Below are 14,392 nucleotides of genomic sequence, written 5' to 3' on the forward strand. Positions count from 1 at the left end.
ACTATGTTTACAATTTACAAGGTACTGTTCCCATTCACTTGAATGAGAGCTCGAGCCACAGTTAAATGAATGAGGCTGAGTTCTCCATTCAGAAATAGCACAGGCAGCGAGTTTCGCGAGCCAGTCGTGAAATCAAGATCGCAATATTTCATCCATGGTGGTCCATATTAAATTGTAAATACGGTTCAATTTTGGCAAGACTTGCCACTCGTGAAATGTTATGGCAGAGCAATACGCACTGTGGGAGTGCAAGATTGGCTTGGACAGTTAAAATAATCCCACCCCTTTCCAGCCGCGCGCGCCTGTTGTAATGGAAATGCAATGGCGGCTGTGTAGTGTCATTCCGTGATGTGCGGTGTGGTAGCGTGCTGTGCGGGGCTAATGGAAAAGCAGCATTAGAGTCGAGTAGCTGTGTCAGGTCTAACTTCCGAATGCACCCAACATAGAAAAACTAGTGACCACTGCACCATTGCAGAATCAAATCAATGGACTAATAAATTAACCAGTCAGCAAATTTTCCAGTTTGGCATTTTAAATGTTAAATATTCAATTAGATTTTATACTAAAAGAAAAACTACTAACTTCACGGAAGTAATATTAGTACTAAGGCTTTAAATAAAACTGTATAAGGACACTAAATATGATATTGAAAGATATATTATACCATAGTGCCACTGTCCTCTGAAAAACATTTATGTCCATTTTTTGTCATTTTTTACATCCACACTTTTATGAGATGAAACTGAATGCAGACATCCCGAAAACGTTTAAAAAAATTAACATAAGTGTTTTTCACAGGACAGCTACAATGCTTTATAAATCATATACATCGCCAGTGCCAATTTTGGCATAGCCACAACATGGCTCATGATTCATCACCCAAAAAGACTTACTGTAGGACACTGGACACTTCATTCATTTCGTGAGGAGAGATTAAATTAAATCAAATAATTAAATACACTGTGGATAGGGACTGGGCCAGCCTGTGAATAGTAAAAATCTGCAAATTAGAATTATTATTGTTTTTACCCCTCCCCCACAATTTCTTGTTGAATCAAATGCCAGATTTTGCACGGCAAAACAAAAACAGAAGAATATGTGGATGCAGCTGAAATAATAAATTCTGTTCCAGGTCAGACTGTACATACAAACATCCGTACTGGGAGGTATGACCTTGCAGTGGTCAGGTGCTGCCATTTTATTATGCGGCACTAAATTTGGCTTGGTTGGACCCAGGGGCCCAACATACCCTTATCAAAGGCTCTAAACACTGTTTTTAAACATGAACATCATGTCAAATATTTACACTTAATCAGATCCCCACCCGCCACCCCCCCCAAAAAAACAACAACAACTGAACAACACAACAATTTAGGGGGGAATCTTGGTTGTTTTCAACTGGAGCCAAGAACGTGATGTGTTCTTTTGATGACACAAAGCTTGGCACAGTGTCAAGGTTCTATTATTTACAATATTTTATTTTGCCAGTTTTGTGGGGCCATGCAAGAGCAGCTCAATACACTATGCAGTTTATTGTTATCATTACACCCACCTATTTGCCAATGCAGAAGTCTTTGAAAATAATATCCAGGATCTCCTCTGGTCCGACCTTTCCGGTGATCCGGCCCAGGCTGGTGAGAGCCAAGCGAATGCCCTCCGCTGCCAGAGCGAGGTCAAGGTCACGGTATCGCTGGTACTGATCCAGGGCTGCGATACACAGCTCCAGGTGGGCCCTGTGGCGTGCTTGGGTCAGGGTAGGGGCACCAGACAGAGGGTCGCCACACCTAGACGGGAAGTTTGACATACTGAACTGGTGAAATATGGATTTTTCTTTTTTATTCATCTATTCATAGCTCAAGGATTCCATTGTTTTATTTCCCCTTTTCCTTACTTCTTCAGCCCCTGTGGGGAGTACAGTTAAGTAAAAGCTTAACCTTTGTATTCAAACAGTGGTCTCTGCTGCTCTATTCGAGTAAACTCTATGTCTCATTTAATCAGTGTAAGCATTGCTTTCACACAAAAGTGACAATTCTCCTTCAACCAATCAACAGGCAGCAGTACTGTACATATATATCTTTCACGGCCCAAGTTTCCTTGTTTGAGATGGCCTTGTACCAGTAAATCATTTTGAGGTTACCAACTGCTCTGTGAGTGTGACCCAAGAAAGCACACTCAGTTACTGTACCGTTCAACTTACTGTTTTTCCATTTGATTGTTTTATATTCATTGCCCAGAAGGAAATATGGTATTGAAAACAAAGGTGCCGTAATAATATGGCTTTTATTTAAGGCTCAAAACAGTAACATTTAGCTTAGTATAAACATCAGCGATACAGTTACTTAGTCTAGGTAAAAAACAATGGCACACCCTTTGCCTTAACTTTTGCAAGAACGTACATGTTCATTGTAAATAAATGTAAGATTGTAGGTAAATAGTTTTTCATATATTTGTCCAAGTGTAACTGCTTTAAATGGACAATGAAGGCAGAGGGATATAGCCTAAAAATATTAGTATTATCTTGATATAATCATATAAAAATTATAATGGAAGTATTTCTGAATGGGTTATTTAAATGTAAAATGTAAATAATTCCTGTTGGAAGGAGAAGAAATCATTAGAATTATTCTTCGATATGCTTCTTTTCATTCAAATGCTGGATTTTCATGTAAACAAATATTTTTTTTTATTTTATGCAATGAAATAAATTTAACAAGTAATCAAAATATGGTCCCTTAAAAAGCTAAACTGAGTGAAAAAAAGGGATATAACGTACAGTAAGTTTGAGAGTTAACGTCTCAAAACTCATTAAAAACGTACTCTATGGTGCAAAAAATTTGCAAACAAACGCATATCACTTCACTGATATCATAAGTATTTAATATACTAATACACCTTTGACCTTATGAGCTCCGTCATCCTGGTTGACGCAATCACCAATTAATTTCCGGGCTAAACAATAGTGTAGCTGTTTCACCTGTTCTATTCTTGACACCTATTAATTTACCCGCTAATTTATTGTTCATAGTTGGTTCCTCTCCGCTGTACTGTAATGCGCTTTTAGTACTGCTCCCCCTAAACACATATTGTGGTATTTCTTGACGCTACATTTCACATTAGCTTAGCGATCAGCGTCTCCAACTTCTCCTGCTCTTTTGGGGGTTTTCTTTAGTGATTGCGATACTTGTTAGAAGTGTATCTTATTTGCCACCGCAAAGGCAAGGATTACTTACTTATAGAAGATCCAAACCGCAAAAGGATCGTGTTTAACAGCATCAGCTTGCAAGTGCAGCTCAAAGCTGCTGGTATCTTAGTACCTACCCCCCAGTTTGCGAGCAGTCGGGCAAGTTGGGAGGATGGGTGACTGTGCAACATAGATGCGCCATTTTTATTTTTTTTTTTCAGCTTGGAGCTGATTGGTTTGTGTAATCTGTCCATGAGTAGTATGCTGCTTTTGTTTGGTGAGCTTGGCGGGACAGTAAGAGATGTCATGACTGTATATCCGTGAATTTTTGTTTCTTAATCATAACTCATTTTTATTTCAAACAAAGCAACTTGTAAGAAATTGTAGTAAACCTTGCTGACTCACAAAGTTTTGACTCTGCTGTGCAATGTTGTGAGGAAGTCTTCAAGTCCCTCATTAGTGTGACACGACATCACACAAACAGGAGGAAGCCCAGAGATACACTCAAACTTCCTTTTCAGCATTTGTCGCTGTTGCTCAGGCAGCAAGTCCACCTTATTCAGGACCAGAAGGAACCTGTCACATGCTAATGCTGTTATTAAAAAAAGTAAATACATATCATCATTTTTACTAAGTCTAGAATGACTTGAACATGTCATCTGGTGTCTAGAACATCATCTGGGTAGGTACCTGTGCGATTCTGTTCCTCAGTGAGCAGGACATTTCTGAGGTAGTCCTGAAGGAAGTCTTGAGCTTGCTTAATTTCAGTGGGGAGATGAGAACAGTCCACAACCACCAGAGTCAAATCAGCTTGCTCAACTCTAGAGAAAAGATATACATCAACAATTCAAATGGATTTACATATCAACTGCCTTTCCAAGCTGCTATTAGGCGAGCTGCAGGCTACAAAACAGACACCAGCCAATCATAGAACATCAGAAATAATTAAAGGAAAATATAGCTTTCATTGAAACTTATTGCTATGTAATACCCTTTAGCCAGTTAGCAAAGTATATTGAAATTCAGTATACTGAAATTCCAGCTCTTTTCAACACAGCATAATTAATAAAAAAGTATTTTACAGAAATTAAATTTTGAATTTTGAACTGGATTTTGAAACCTGACTTTGTTTTCGGTTGAAAAAATAGGACGCTCTCAGTCCCACACAGATGAACATTTATTTAATTAGGTGCCTGTCAATAACTGCCTTGAGGTCATGTGGTTCATTCATAATTCATATCAATCAGTAATTTCCATTGGGAAAAAAATAGGTAGGAACAATGTCATGTTGCTAATTTAGCAATGGCCAGCACGAACTTTGGTGCACATCCAGCCCATGAGAGGAGCTAGTAGCTGCAGCGGATGCTTGTACTTACCACCTCCTTCCTGTAGTGACCCAGGTCACAACTGTCTGACCTGCGTCATGCACACAAAGTTCTCTATACAACACACACTGCACACCCTTCCTATACAGCAGCTCACCACTTAAACAAATTGTTAAAAATTGCACTGAACAGGATTGATACACCTAAACTCCCAAGAACACACAATATTGAAAAGCACTTCGCATCTGCCTTTTCTTGCCAAGCATTTCACTACTGGTTACCTGATTGAGCAGGAGACTAATATACTTGAAACAATGATTTTTTGTGTGTGTGTTATTCGTCAAGCTTATAGGCATAAACAAGCAGCCCTCACTCTACAGAGGCTATAAGTTACACACTAATGTAATCTTACATACATTCTTACAAAAATAATGGTGTGTTATTTATCAGCTGATATGTTGGCAGTAAAATCAGGTAGAATAGAGCTAAATTGGGATTTTTTGAGGAATACATAAGTGATTAAAACCTACCAGTACTTTATGGTAATTAATTTAAAGCAATATAAATTGGGATTTCATGTTAAAATAATCACTGATTATTATTGTTATCATTATTAATATCAATTCTACGTATCAGCTGTTAGTCAGCCATTGCCATTCTGATTGTTTTTTTTTACCAATTTCCTATGTGATCAAAAATATCTCGTGTCATTCCTCCATCTGTCTGCCTGTCTGTAGTGGCCTCTTAGTACAGGACAAAGCAGTGATGACGGGTTTAACAAGCACTATTTTTTTCCCAGCGTAAACAGGGGAAGTGGCTGTCAGTAAACGTCCCTCAATATGTCCATTATCAACATCACGGATGAGGTGTTGTAAATACATCAAGGTAAGGTACCTCTTCATCATGCAACCAACCTCCTGGGAGTGTTTTTCTATGTATTTATATCCACTGCGGAGTATTAAGACACATTCTGTTTGTTACAGAGGCTTTAGTATAGGTTGATGGCTTATTTCTTCCTTCCTTTGTTTTCAGACACATCCGACATTGGTTACACAGCTAATGCATGTCACCAAATATGGGCAAAAGGCCATTATGTGAGCTGTAATGTAAACACCGTAGTACCTTTCACGAGCTCTACGGACCCCCTCTTTCTCCACCAGGTCCCAACTGTCTCTGAGGCCTGCTGTGTCACTCAAGAGAACAGGAAAGCCACCGATGTCCAGAGCCGTCTCCACCACATCTCTGGTGGTTCCGGCAATGGGAGACACAATGGCTGCAGGTCTCTGGCCTGGATTTGAAGATGTCAGAATAAAGCACATGGTATTTATCATTTATCATAATCGTTTTCAGAGTTGGAAGCCCTCCAGACAGACACTTTTTTTCTTATCTTTTTTTTTTTTTTTTTACAAAAGACTGGCATTAGTTGTTTTGTTTTTTAATTGTAATGTTTGTTTATATCAAAATGATTTGTTTTTAATATTTTAAAAGGCTAACAACTGGAAATTACTAAAAGATCAGAATAAATGAATTTTGCTTTAATGGAGGTATTCAGACTTTTTGGTCTATCGGCATGCCACATTTTGACTTGAATTTCATGTATTTCACTAGCTCCTGAAGCTTTTGGAGCAGCCTCTACTGCCTAGTTTGCTGCACGTGATGTTTCAGACTCAGTGGTAGTCATTTGTATACAGTGTAAATAATGTATGTATATACAGTAAATAGATTAGATACAGTATACACTTTTATCACAGAAACGCTTTCATCACTAATGGCTGTACTGTATCTATCAAACGACTATCGGTAATCAGAACAGCAAACTATAACATCTTTTGACAAATGCAGCTATTATTCTAATAGGAAGTTGTGGGGAGACTGTACGAGTCACCACTCAGGATAGTTTATTTAATGTTATTCTAAATGCTTTCAGGATACAATATGCCAAACAAATACTTCCTTAGTCTAAAATCGACACGTGTTTGGTTATCTTGACACAACATGGGAAACGTCATGACATTACAAACCTGGAAATGACAAGAATCAACTTAAATGAATTTACAGTATGTTAAAATATTATTTTTTTTATATAAATTTATGTTTTAAATAAATAATGGATTCAAGCAGATAAATCTACCAATTATGGCAGCGTCACTAAGCAGTTACCACACTAAAATATTGGGAAATTCAACATTTTGACTCAAGAAATTATAATATTATTATTTATAATTATATTATTATAATTATAAAGTATACTAAACATACTGAAACAACATTTCTTTTAACTGCTTATTATTGTTTACAGTATTTTAAGTCCAATTATATATTATGACTATAACAATTCTTCTTTTCCTTTCGGCTTTTTCCTTCAGGGGTTGCCACAGCGAATCAGTTGCCTCCATCTAAGCCTGTCCTCTGTATCCTCTGCTCTCAAACCAACTACCTTCATGTCCTCTTTAACTACATCCATAAACCTCCTCTTTGGTCCTTCTCTGGACCTTCCTGGCATTTGGAAACGCAGCATCCTTCTGCCGATATACTCACTATGTATCCTCTGGAAATGTCCAAACCATCTCAGTCTGGCCTCTCTGACTTTCTCTCCAAAGCCTCTAACGTGCTGTCCCTCTGATGTACTCATTCCTGATTCTATCCATCCTGGTCACTCCCAAAGAGAACCTCAGCATCTTCATCTCTGCCACCTCCAGCTCTGCCTGCTGTCTTTTCCTCAGTGGCACTGTCTCCAGACCAAACAACATCGCTAGTCCCACCAGTTTTATAAACTTTTACTTTCATTTTAGCTAAAACTCTTCTTTCACACATCACACCTGACACTTTTCTCCACCCGTTCCAGCCTGCCTGCACACGCTTCAGCACTTCTTTTCCACACCGTCCATTGCTCTGGACTGTTGACCCTAAATACTTAAAACTCCTCCACCTTCTTGGTCTCTTCTCCCTGTAACCTTCTCTTCCTTTTTCAACTTCCACCATGTCATCCTCTGCTCTGCCTTTGCCGTCTTTGTCTTCCTCACCACCAGAGTCATCCTACACACTACCATCCTATGCTGTCTGGCTACACTCTCAACTACCACTACTTTGCAGTCACTGATCTCCTTCAGATTACACCGTCTACACAAGATGTAGTCTACCTGTGTACTCCTACCTCCACTCTTGTAGGTCACCATATGTTCCTGCTTCTTCTGGAAGAAAGTATTCACAACAGCCATTTCCATTCTTTTTGCAAAGTCAACCACCATCTGTCCATCTGCCTTCCTCTCCTGGATACCAAACTTGCCCATCACCTCTGTTTTCTGCACCAACGTGTCCATTGAAGTCTGCACCAATGACAACTCTCTCACTTCTAGGGATGCTCTGCATCATTTCATCAAGGTCCACCCAAAAGTTTTCCTTCTCCTCCAGCTCACATCCTACCTGTGGCGCTTACCCACTAACAACATTGATTATCACACCTTTAATTCCTAGCTACAGGCTCATCACTCTATCTGACACTCTTATTACCTCCAGGACGTTCCTAACAAACTCCTCCTTCACGATAACTCCTACTCCAATTCCCTTCCTATCTACACCATGATAGAATAACTTGAACCCTGCTCCTAAACTTCTAGCTTTGCTCCCTTTCCACCTGGTCTCCTGATGGAAGACATATATTTGAGTCGCATGTATGATTTGGCCAAAGTTTTTTACGTCAGATGCCGTTCCTTACACAGCCCTATGTGTTTATCCGGGCTTGGGACCGGCACAAGAAGACTTTGGCTTGTGCCCCCTTGCAGCTACATTATTATGACTATAACAACTATACTCCAGTAATTCTACTACTATACCGGCTAAAAAGAGCATTTGTTTCTTTTTGGGCCCCAGGGCCCCAGGTTTTTCGTCCCCTAAACAGCCTGCAAATAACACTGCAACCAAAAGACTTATTGTAGTGTAATCTAAGTGTATTTAAAATCATTTTTGTGTTTGCTAAATAGTCCATGGTTGTCTTACAGAGCGTGTTGAGGAGACTGCTTTTCCCTGCGTTTGTGGCTCCGGCGATGACCACCTGCACACCGCTACGTAGCCGCTCACCCCGCCTCTCATCCCTTAGGTGTCGCACCATCTCGGTTTGCAGATCACGCACCATTCCATCCGCTGCAAACACAGGAACGGGACATGACGTAGGTATGGTGCTCAACTTCACCTTCTTGTCTTTGTTAAAGGAATTTCTGTACTTTGAAGGAAAGACTTCCGCTGTCTGACACTATTTGTCTAGACAAAACTGGGTCAAGGTCTTTTTTCAAATGTGCTAAAAACTTAAAATGCATAAATAAAGCACTTTAAATGATCTCGATTATGCAGATTATTACAAAATCTAAATATTGCTTCAAACTAGAACCATAAACAATAATAGTTCAATATGTACAGTACACTTTGTCCACATCCGTTGGGGCATATTTGCGTGTGGTTGAGGAAGGACAATGTGCCAGCTAGTCCTGCTATTTTTAAACACGAGTCTATTATTATTTGCACCTCTGAGGCGTGAGCCCACATTCCGTGCCACCAAAACATACAACAGTTCCCAGGCTATATTGTGTTGAAACTTAACAACTTCTGAGGGCTCGAAAAAATTCTGCCAATGCCAGACAGCAGGCGACAGACTCTAGGGAGGCATTCCTCACTCACTAACGGGCTCACATGGGAAACCAGTCGAGAGAGAGACAGAGAGACAGAGAGAGCGGCGGTAATGCTGACAGTACTATTCCTGAGCCACTGAGCACAGTGGCAGCACTGGCAGGCTGGCTTTGGAGACAAGACAAACGCTTCCACTGTCCCACTGTTCTTTCTCTTCACGCTTTCTAAAAGGACACTAGTTTTTGAACAATTTGATGTCTATGGCTTCTCCCTGCGGCGCAGCAAAAGCACACGATGGTCAGTTAATTATCCAAACAGGAAAGACAGGCTGACTCTTCTCTCCTTTGGGAGTAACGGAGCCCTGGCACCCCTGCACATTCCTCTGAAGGCCGGGGAGGACTGTTTTTTTTGTTTTTTGTTTTTAAGTGTATGCATATTGTACCTTGGGTTAAGACTCCATCCTCAATAAGCTCATCTTCACTGAAGTCTATGAAGGCCTCCACATGGGCAAGAGACTAAGACAGAAGAGGAGACAAGCATCACTAAACATCTGTGGAATTCTCCCACCATACAGGAGAGCTTGAACATGGTCAAGTCTGTCCTAAATCTTTCTTAAATCTAAATAAAGAGCAGTAAGTGTTATAATTAATAAATGTCATCAAATTAATTAAACACTGACCAATTCCAATGAAGTCGGGATACTGTGTAAAATGCAATGCATTGATTTGCAAAACCTTTTCAACCTACATGTCATATTGTCATGTTCTGTATTTTGACCTGCACAGTTCGTCTCTACGTCTACAAATGCTAGCTAAAACTACCACGCAAAGCAAAAGCCATATATCAATAACAGTCAGAAGCACCAATGGCTTCTCTGGGCCCGAGATCATATGAGATGAGCTGACGCAATGTGGAAAAATGTGCTGTGGTCTGACAAGTCCATATCGCAAATTGTTTTGGGGGGTCACAAATGCCGTGTACTCCGGCCAATGAGGAAAAGGACCATCCAGATTATTATCAGTGCAAAGTTCAAAAGCAGTGCTACTGTGATGGGTTCACTTTTGTGAAACCAGCAAAAAATATTATTCTTCTTCTAAAAAAAAAAAAAAGGGTCTGTCTCCCCTGTTCAGTTTTGATAGACTGTGAATGAGGCAAGATTTTAACAAAAGGTTTTTAATATTATTGCAATTTGTAGTGGTTTTGTGCTGCCAATATATTTAATTTTAAATACTTATTTAAACTAAATAAGGATGTTAAATGAATACCTCAACCAAATCTCAGCGTTATTATTATCATAGTTATCATAGTAGACAGAATTTTCATGTACTACTATACTCTTTAATTGGATTCTAATATTTATATATAAGCACTACTACAGTGCATGGTATAAAGAAAAAGTCAATAATCTTCCAAATATAGATGTCCTTCTCCTAGGGCAAAAAATAAATAAAATCAACAGTAATGAGTGTCTGACACATACATAGCATAAATTTGATTTATAATGGAAACCAAAACATTAAATTGAACAGCTTCCAATGTGTTTTGGAAGCGGAATCCAGCTTTAGGAAAGCCTCTGTACTTCCACCACACCACAAATCATCATGATTGACATTGCGGAACACACACAATAGTAGTATAGCTGAAGAAAAACAGGAAGCCGCAGATTCTCATACTCCGATCCATGCACACATGCGATAATAGTTAAAAAAGTTGCATTGTTTTTTTTAACAGAGTTTCACGCAAAGCTTCACAGTTCAAACAAACGGTGTTATTCTAATGTTACTATATTATTCTCACTTTCCCAGAAGAAATGTAAAGAGAAACATCTCAGGAAGTTTCTCAAGGAAAAACACCTGGAACAGTTGCTCCCCACTGGTGCAACACGGGATCACTTGGCTGGTGTCCATAAAGTTCTGGCTTCACACAAATGCAGTCACATGATGTGAAAAGATAACATAATGTGTTTCTCAGAAGTAGTTTTGAACCAGCTAAACATCTGTCAGCATGGTCCATCAACATTGGGGCACACACACACACACACACACACACGCACACACACACACACACACACACACACACACACACACACACACACACACACACACACACACTTTAATTCACTACACAATGAAGAATAGACACAGTAGACCAAATTTCTCTCAGGATACTCAATTACCGGTAGATTCAACTGCTTGTTCTCACAAATATCTCATCAGTTAATCACATGGTTGCAAATCAAAGCATTAAGGCATGGTCAAGATAGATTACTACTTGTTGGAGATTTCACATGAGCACCAGAATGGCCAGAAATGTGATTTAATTATTTTTTTAATGTATTATATGAGACAGATTTAACATTTTCCACAATTTAAACCAGTTCCCTATTGTATAAAAAAATTACATTACACTTAACATCCACACCATCAACACATTGTTTACTTTACTGTAGGGGCAATGACCTGTAAAATACCCAAATTATGACAACTCCCATACATATATTATTGGAAATAAGCAGCTAATTAAGTATTTACTTGGTTGTGTAATTTCACACACACACCCGACGGGTGGGAAACCAATTCAGAAATCCAGTATTTTTTCCCCAAGCAATTAAAAGAAATAAACATCTATCGTCCATAAGTCCCCTATTATTGTACTTATCACCAGACAAGAGTGTTGTTTATCTGGTGGAATTTTAACACACAATCATCTAGTTTACAAATTATGTCAGAAAAGAGAAAATGTCCATGTAAGTAGCAGCTCATTGTGTTAAACAATATCTTGGTGATAACAGAGGCCAAAGGGGAATGACCAGAATGGTTTGAGGTGATATAAGGTTAACTAACTCAAGTCCCAACTGAGGAAGCTGCCTGACATGAAAAGTTTCCATTGTTGCTGCGGTAGGCTCATGATTTGGCAAAAACAACACAAAGAAACGTGGATTCTGACATAGACAAGCAGTTCCGGCTGGTGGTAAAATGGTTTGGGGTATACTTTGTATTTTACTGACCACATTCATCCTTTCTGAACACCGTAAAGTAGGCTATATCCCCCCCACTTAGGTGGGTGTGACAATCAGTGGTACTTTAACTTTATACCATGTTGTGATGGCTACTTCCACAAGAATAATGCATCAAGCAACCAAACTTAAACTGTCTCAAAAATCATTTCACTACACTCAAAGGACTCCATTGTCACCTGTTCTATGTTCAAAAGAATTCACGTCAAAAGTATGGAACCAGCAAATCTACAGCTAATGAGTGACGTCAGCATGGGGAAAAAAAACACAGGGGAAAGCCAACACTTTGTTGCCATGAAGAAAAAAGACATGACAGTTCCTAATATTTATGATCAAGGTATACAATAAATTGACTGGTGAAAGCATGTCTAACAATCACTATGCAATAGAGATTTGGAGAAGGTGAGGTGGGTAAAACCAACATACCCGTTTCAGGTTGTGACTCCAGCCCTGATAGAGATGGCCGAGTTCTCCTGACATTTGTCTTAGCGCCTGTCTTCTCTGGGCCTCAGTCTCAGCATGGATAAGATCCCCGAGCCCCTCCACCTTCAAGGAGCATGACAACAGACAGTGAACCAGTGAAAATATAGACTTTAACCACACTGTCAAGCACAATCTTTGTAGTCATCATCAATGCTTACTGTAGGCATTGTACCATAAAAGACTGATCGTTTCTCAGGCCTTACTTACATGATGCTTTTTACTTGCATTTTGCCTAAGTGAAATGTTCATTACATTGCTGTGATTTAAAGGCATTAGAAATTGAGCATTGTACAGTTGTACTGGAATGTGAAAAACACTGGAGTTGTGTAGTAAGTAAATAGCAAAGGAGCATGACAGGGAATGCTGATATTACAGCATTCGATATGACCAACAAGAAAAAGAAAAAACAACCAACACACACTTCTATGGGATGATGAGGTAAATGCTTGGTACTAAGATGCCTTGTGTGTTGTGTTCTGTTAAGACCCTGTAAAGTGAATTCAGAGATTTGTTTCTAAATGTGTATGAAGATAATTGCTAAACATGTGCAAATACTAAGCATTGCGTAATACTCAAATGTGGGGATATAGTGTTAAATTGGTTTTAATCATTTTTTTTCTCCTTATTTTTAAGTCCAATTTGACAGGATCGGTGGTTTGCGCTGGTGTGATTTAAACGCATTTAGCTGACACGCCCACACGGTTTGAGAGCGCGAAGAACAGATTGATTGTGCACAGTTGTGAAGCCTCATTTCAATCAATTCATTCAAATTTGGCAGGGTTGTTGACAACACTCATGTTTATGGTGTGTCAATTTAGAAGACATTTATTTTCACTTTACAGGGACTTTACAGAAAATGACATGAACCAGAGAAAACATACAATATAACAAAGGTACATACTGGGCTGGATATGAGTCGTGCTTAAAATAAATCAAATGGTCTTGAGTGACTGTAAAATACCCCCAAAAATATGCTGTAAGATGATTTACTATTTTCAACCTACCTCTGTCAGGCCAAGTTTCCCTGCTTGAAAGGCTCTTCGCGTGAACTCCCCAGACTCAGCAGGCCTCATGCCAGGCACACTTCCTGAGAAACAAACACATAACCAAACACAGCATGCAAACATGATAAAATAATATTAATGTATGCACTTTGCGCACAATATACCCACACACCATTGCACGTAGGCACCCACATAAAACATTAACAATGACAAAATACAGGGTCACAGGTCAAGAATGGTTCCTTGAAGTTACTCTGAAACAACAGTTTCCGCAATTATAAGTACTATCAAAGAAGAGCAACAATGTCCAACTAATTCTATAGCCTTTAAATACTGCAAAATATTACATATTGCATGTTTTCTCATCTTTCAAATTAGTTTATTTTTGTTTAAAACCTATAGCACCTTGTAAAAAGCACAGCAATGTTGGTTTGTTTTTTAATCCTGTCTATAGACCATTCTTCAAATTGACGCAACGCTGCTCTCTAAAGGCACAAAGAAGCAAGTGCAATCAAGCATTTCCTTTTTTGTGGTAAGTTGCTTTGCTTGTCAAACTTGAGGATGCAATGCAACATGACTGTACAACATCATATGATTAATTGTGTGTATGTCGTGCTACAACAATGCATCCATTTATTCAAATTCTACGAAACAAAAAAAAGAGCGTAAATAGAGCATAGGTGTCAAACTCCGGTCCTCGGGGGCTGGAGTATTGTAGGTGTTGGATGTCTCTTTTCTCCAACACAGCTGATATATGATCAGC

General features: G+C 39.1%; 1 protein-coding gene across 4 annotated transcripts in view; it reads right to left on the minus strand.

Moving 5' to 3' along the window:
- The window catches only part of gtpbp3 (GTP binding protein 3, mitochondrial), a 31,554-nt gene that overhangs the window by 14,595 nt on the left and 2,567 nt on the right, over positions 1–14,392 (minus strand). For all 4 annotated transcript variants that reach the window (XM_077584710.1, XM_077584707.1, XM_077584711.1 and 1 more), the window contains 8 exons: positions 13,630–13,712; positions 12,569–12,688; positions 9,569–9,641; positions 8,503–8,646; positions 5,629–5,794; positions 3,872–4,002; positions 3,587–3,773; positions 1,553–1,784 (listed from right to left, as the gene is read on the minus strand). In XM_077584710.1, the coding sequence (XP_077440836.1) occupies positions 1,553–1,784; positions 3,587–3,773; positions 3,872–4,002; positions 5,629–5,794; positions 8,503–8,646; positions 9,569–9,641; positions 12,569–12,688; positions 13,630–13,712 (1,136 nt within the window). The remainder of the gene's footprint in view (positions 1–1,552; positions 1,785–3,586; positions 3,774–3,871; positions 4,003–5,628; positions 5,795–8,502; positions 8,647–9,568; positions 9,642–12,568; positions 12,689–13,629; positions 13,713–14,392) is intronic.

This window comes from Vanacampus margaritifer, chromosome 13 (genome assembly GCF_051991255.1).
Source record: "Vanacampus margaritifer isolate UIUO_Vmar chromosome 13, RoL_Vmar_1.0, whole genome shotgun sequence".
NCBI classification, from domain to species: domain Eukaryota; kingdom Metazoa; phylum Chordata; class Actinopteri; order Syngnathiformes; family Syngnathidae; genus Vanacampus; species Vanacampus margaritifer.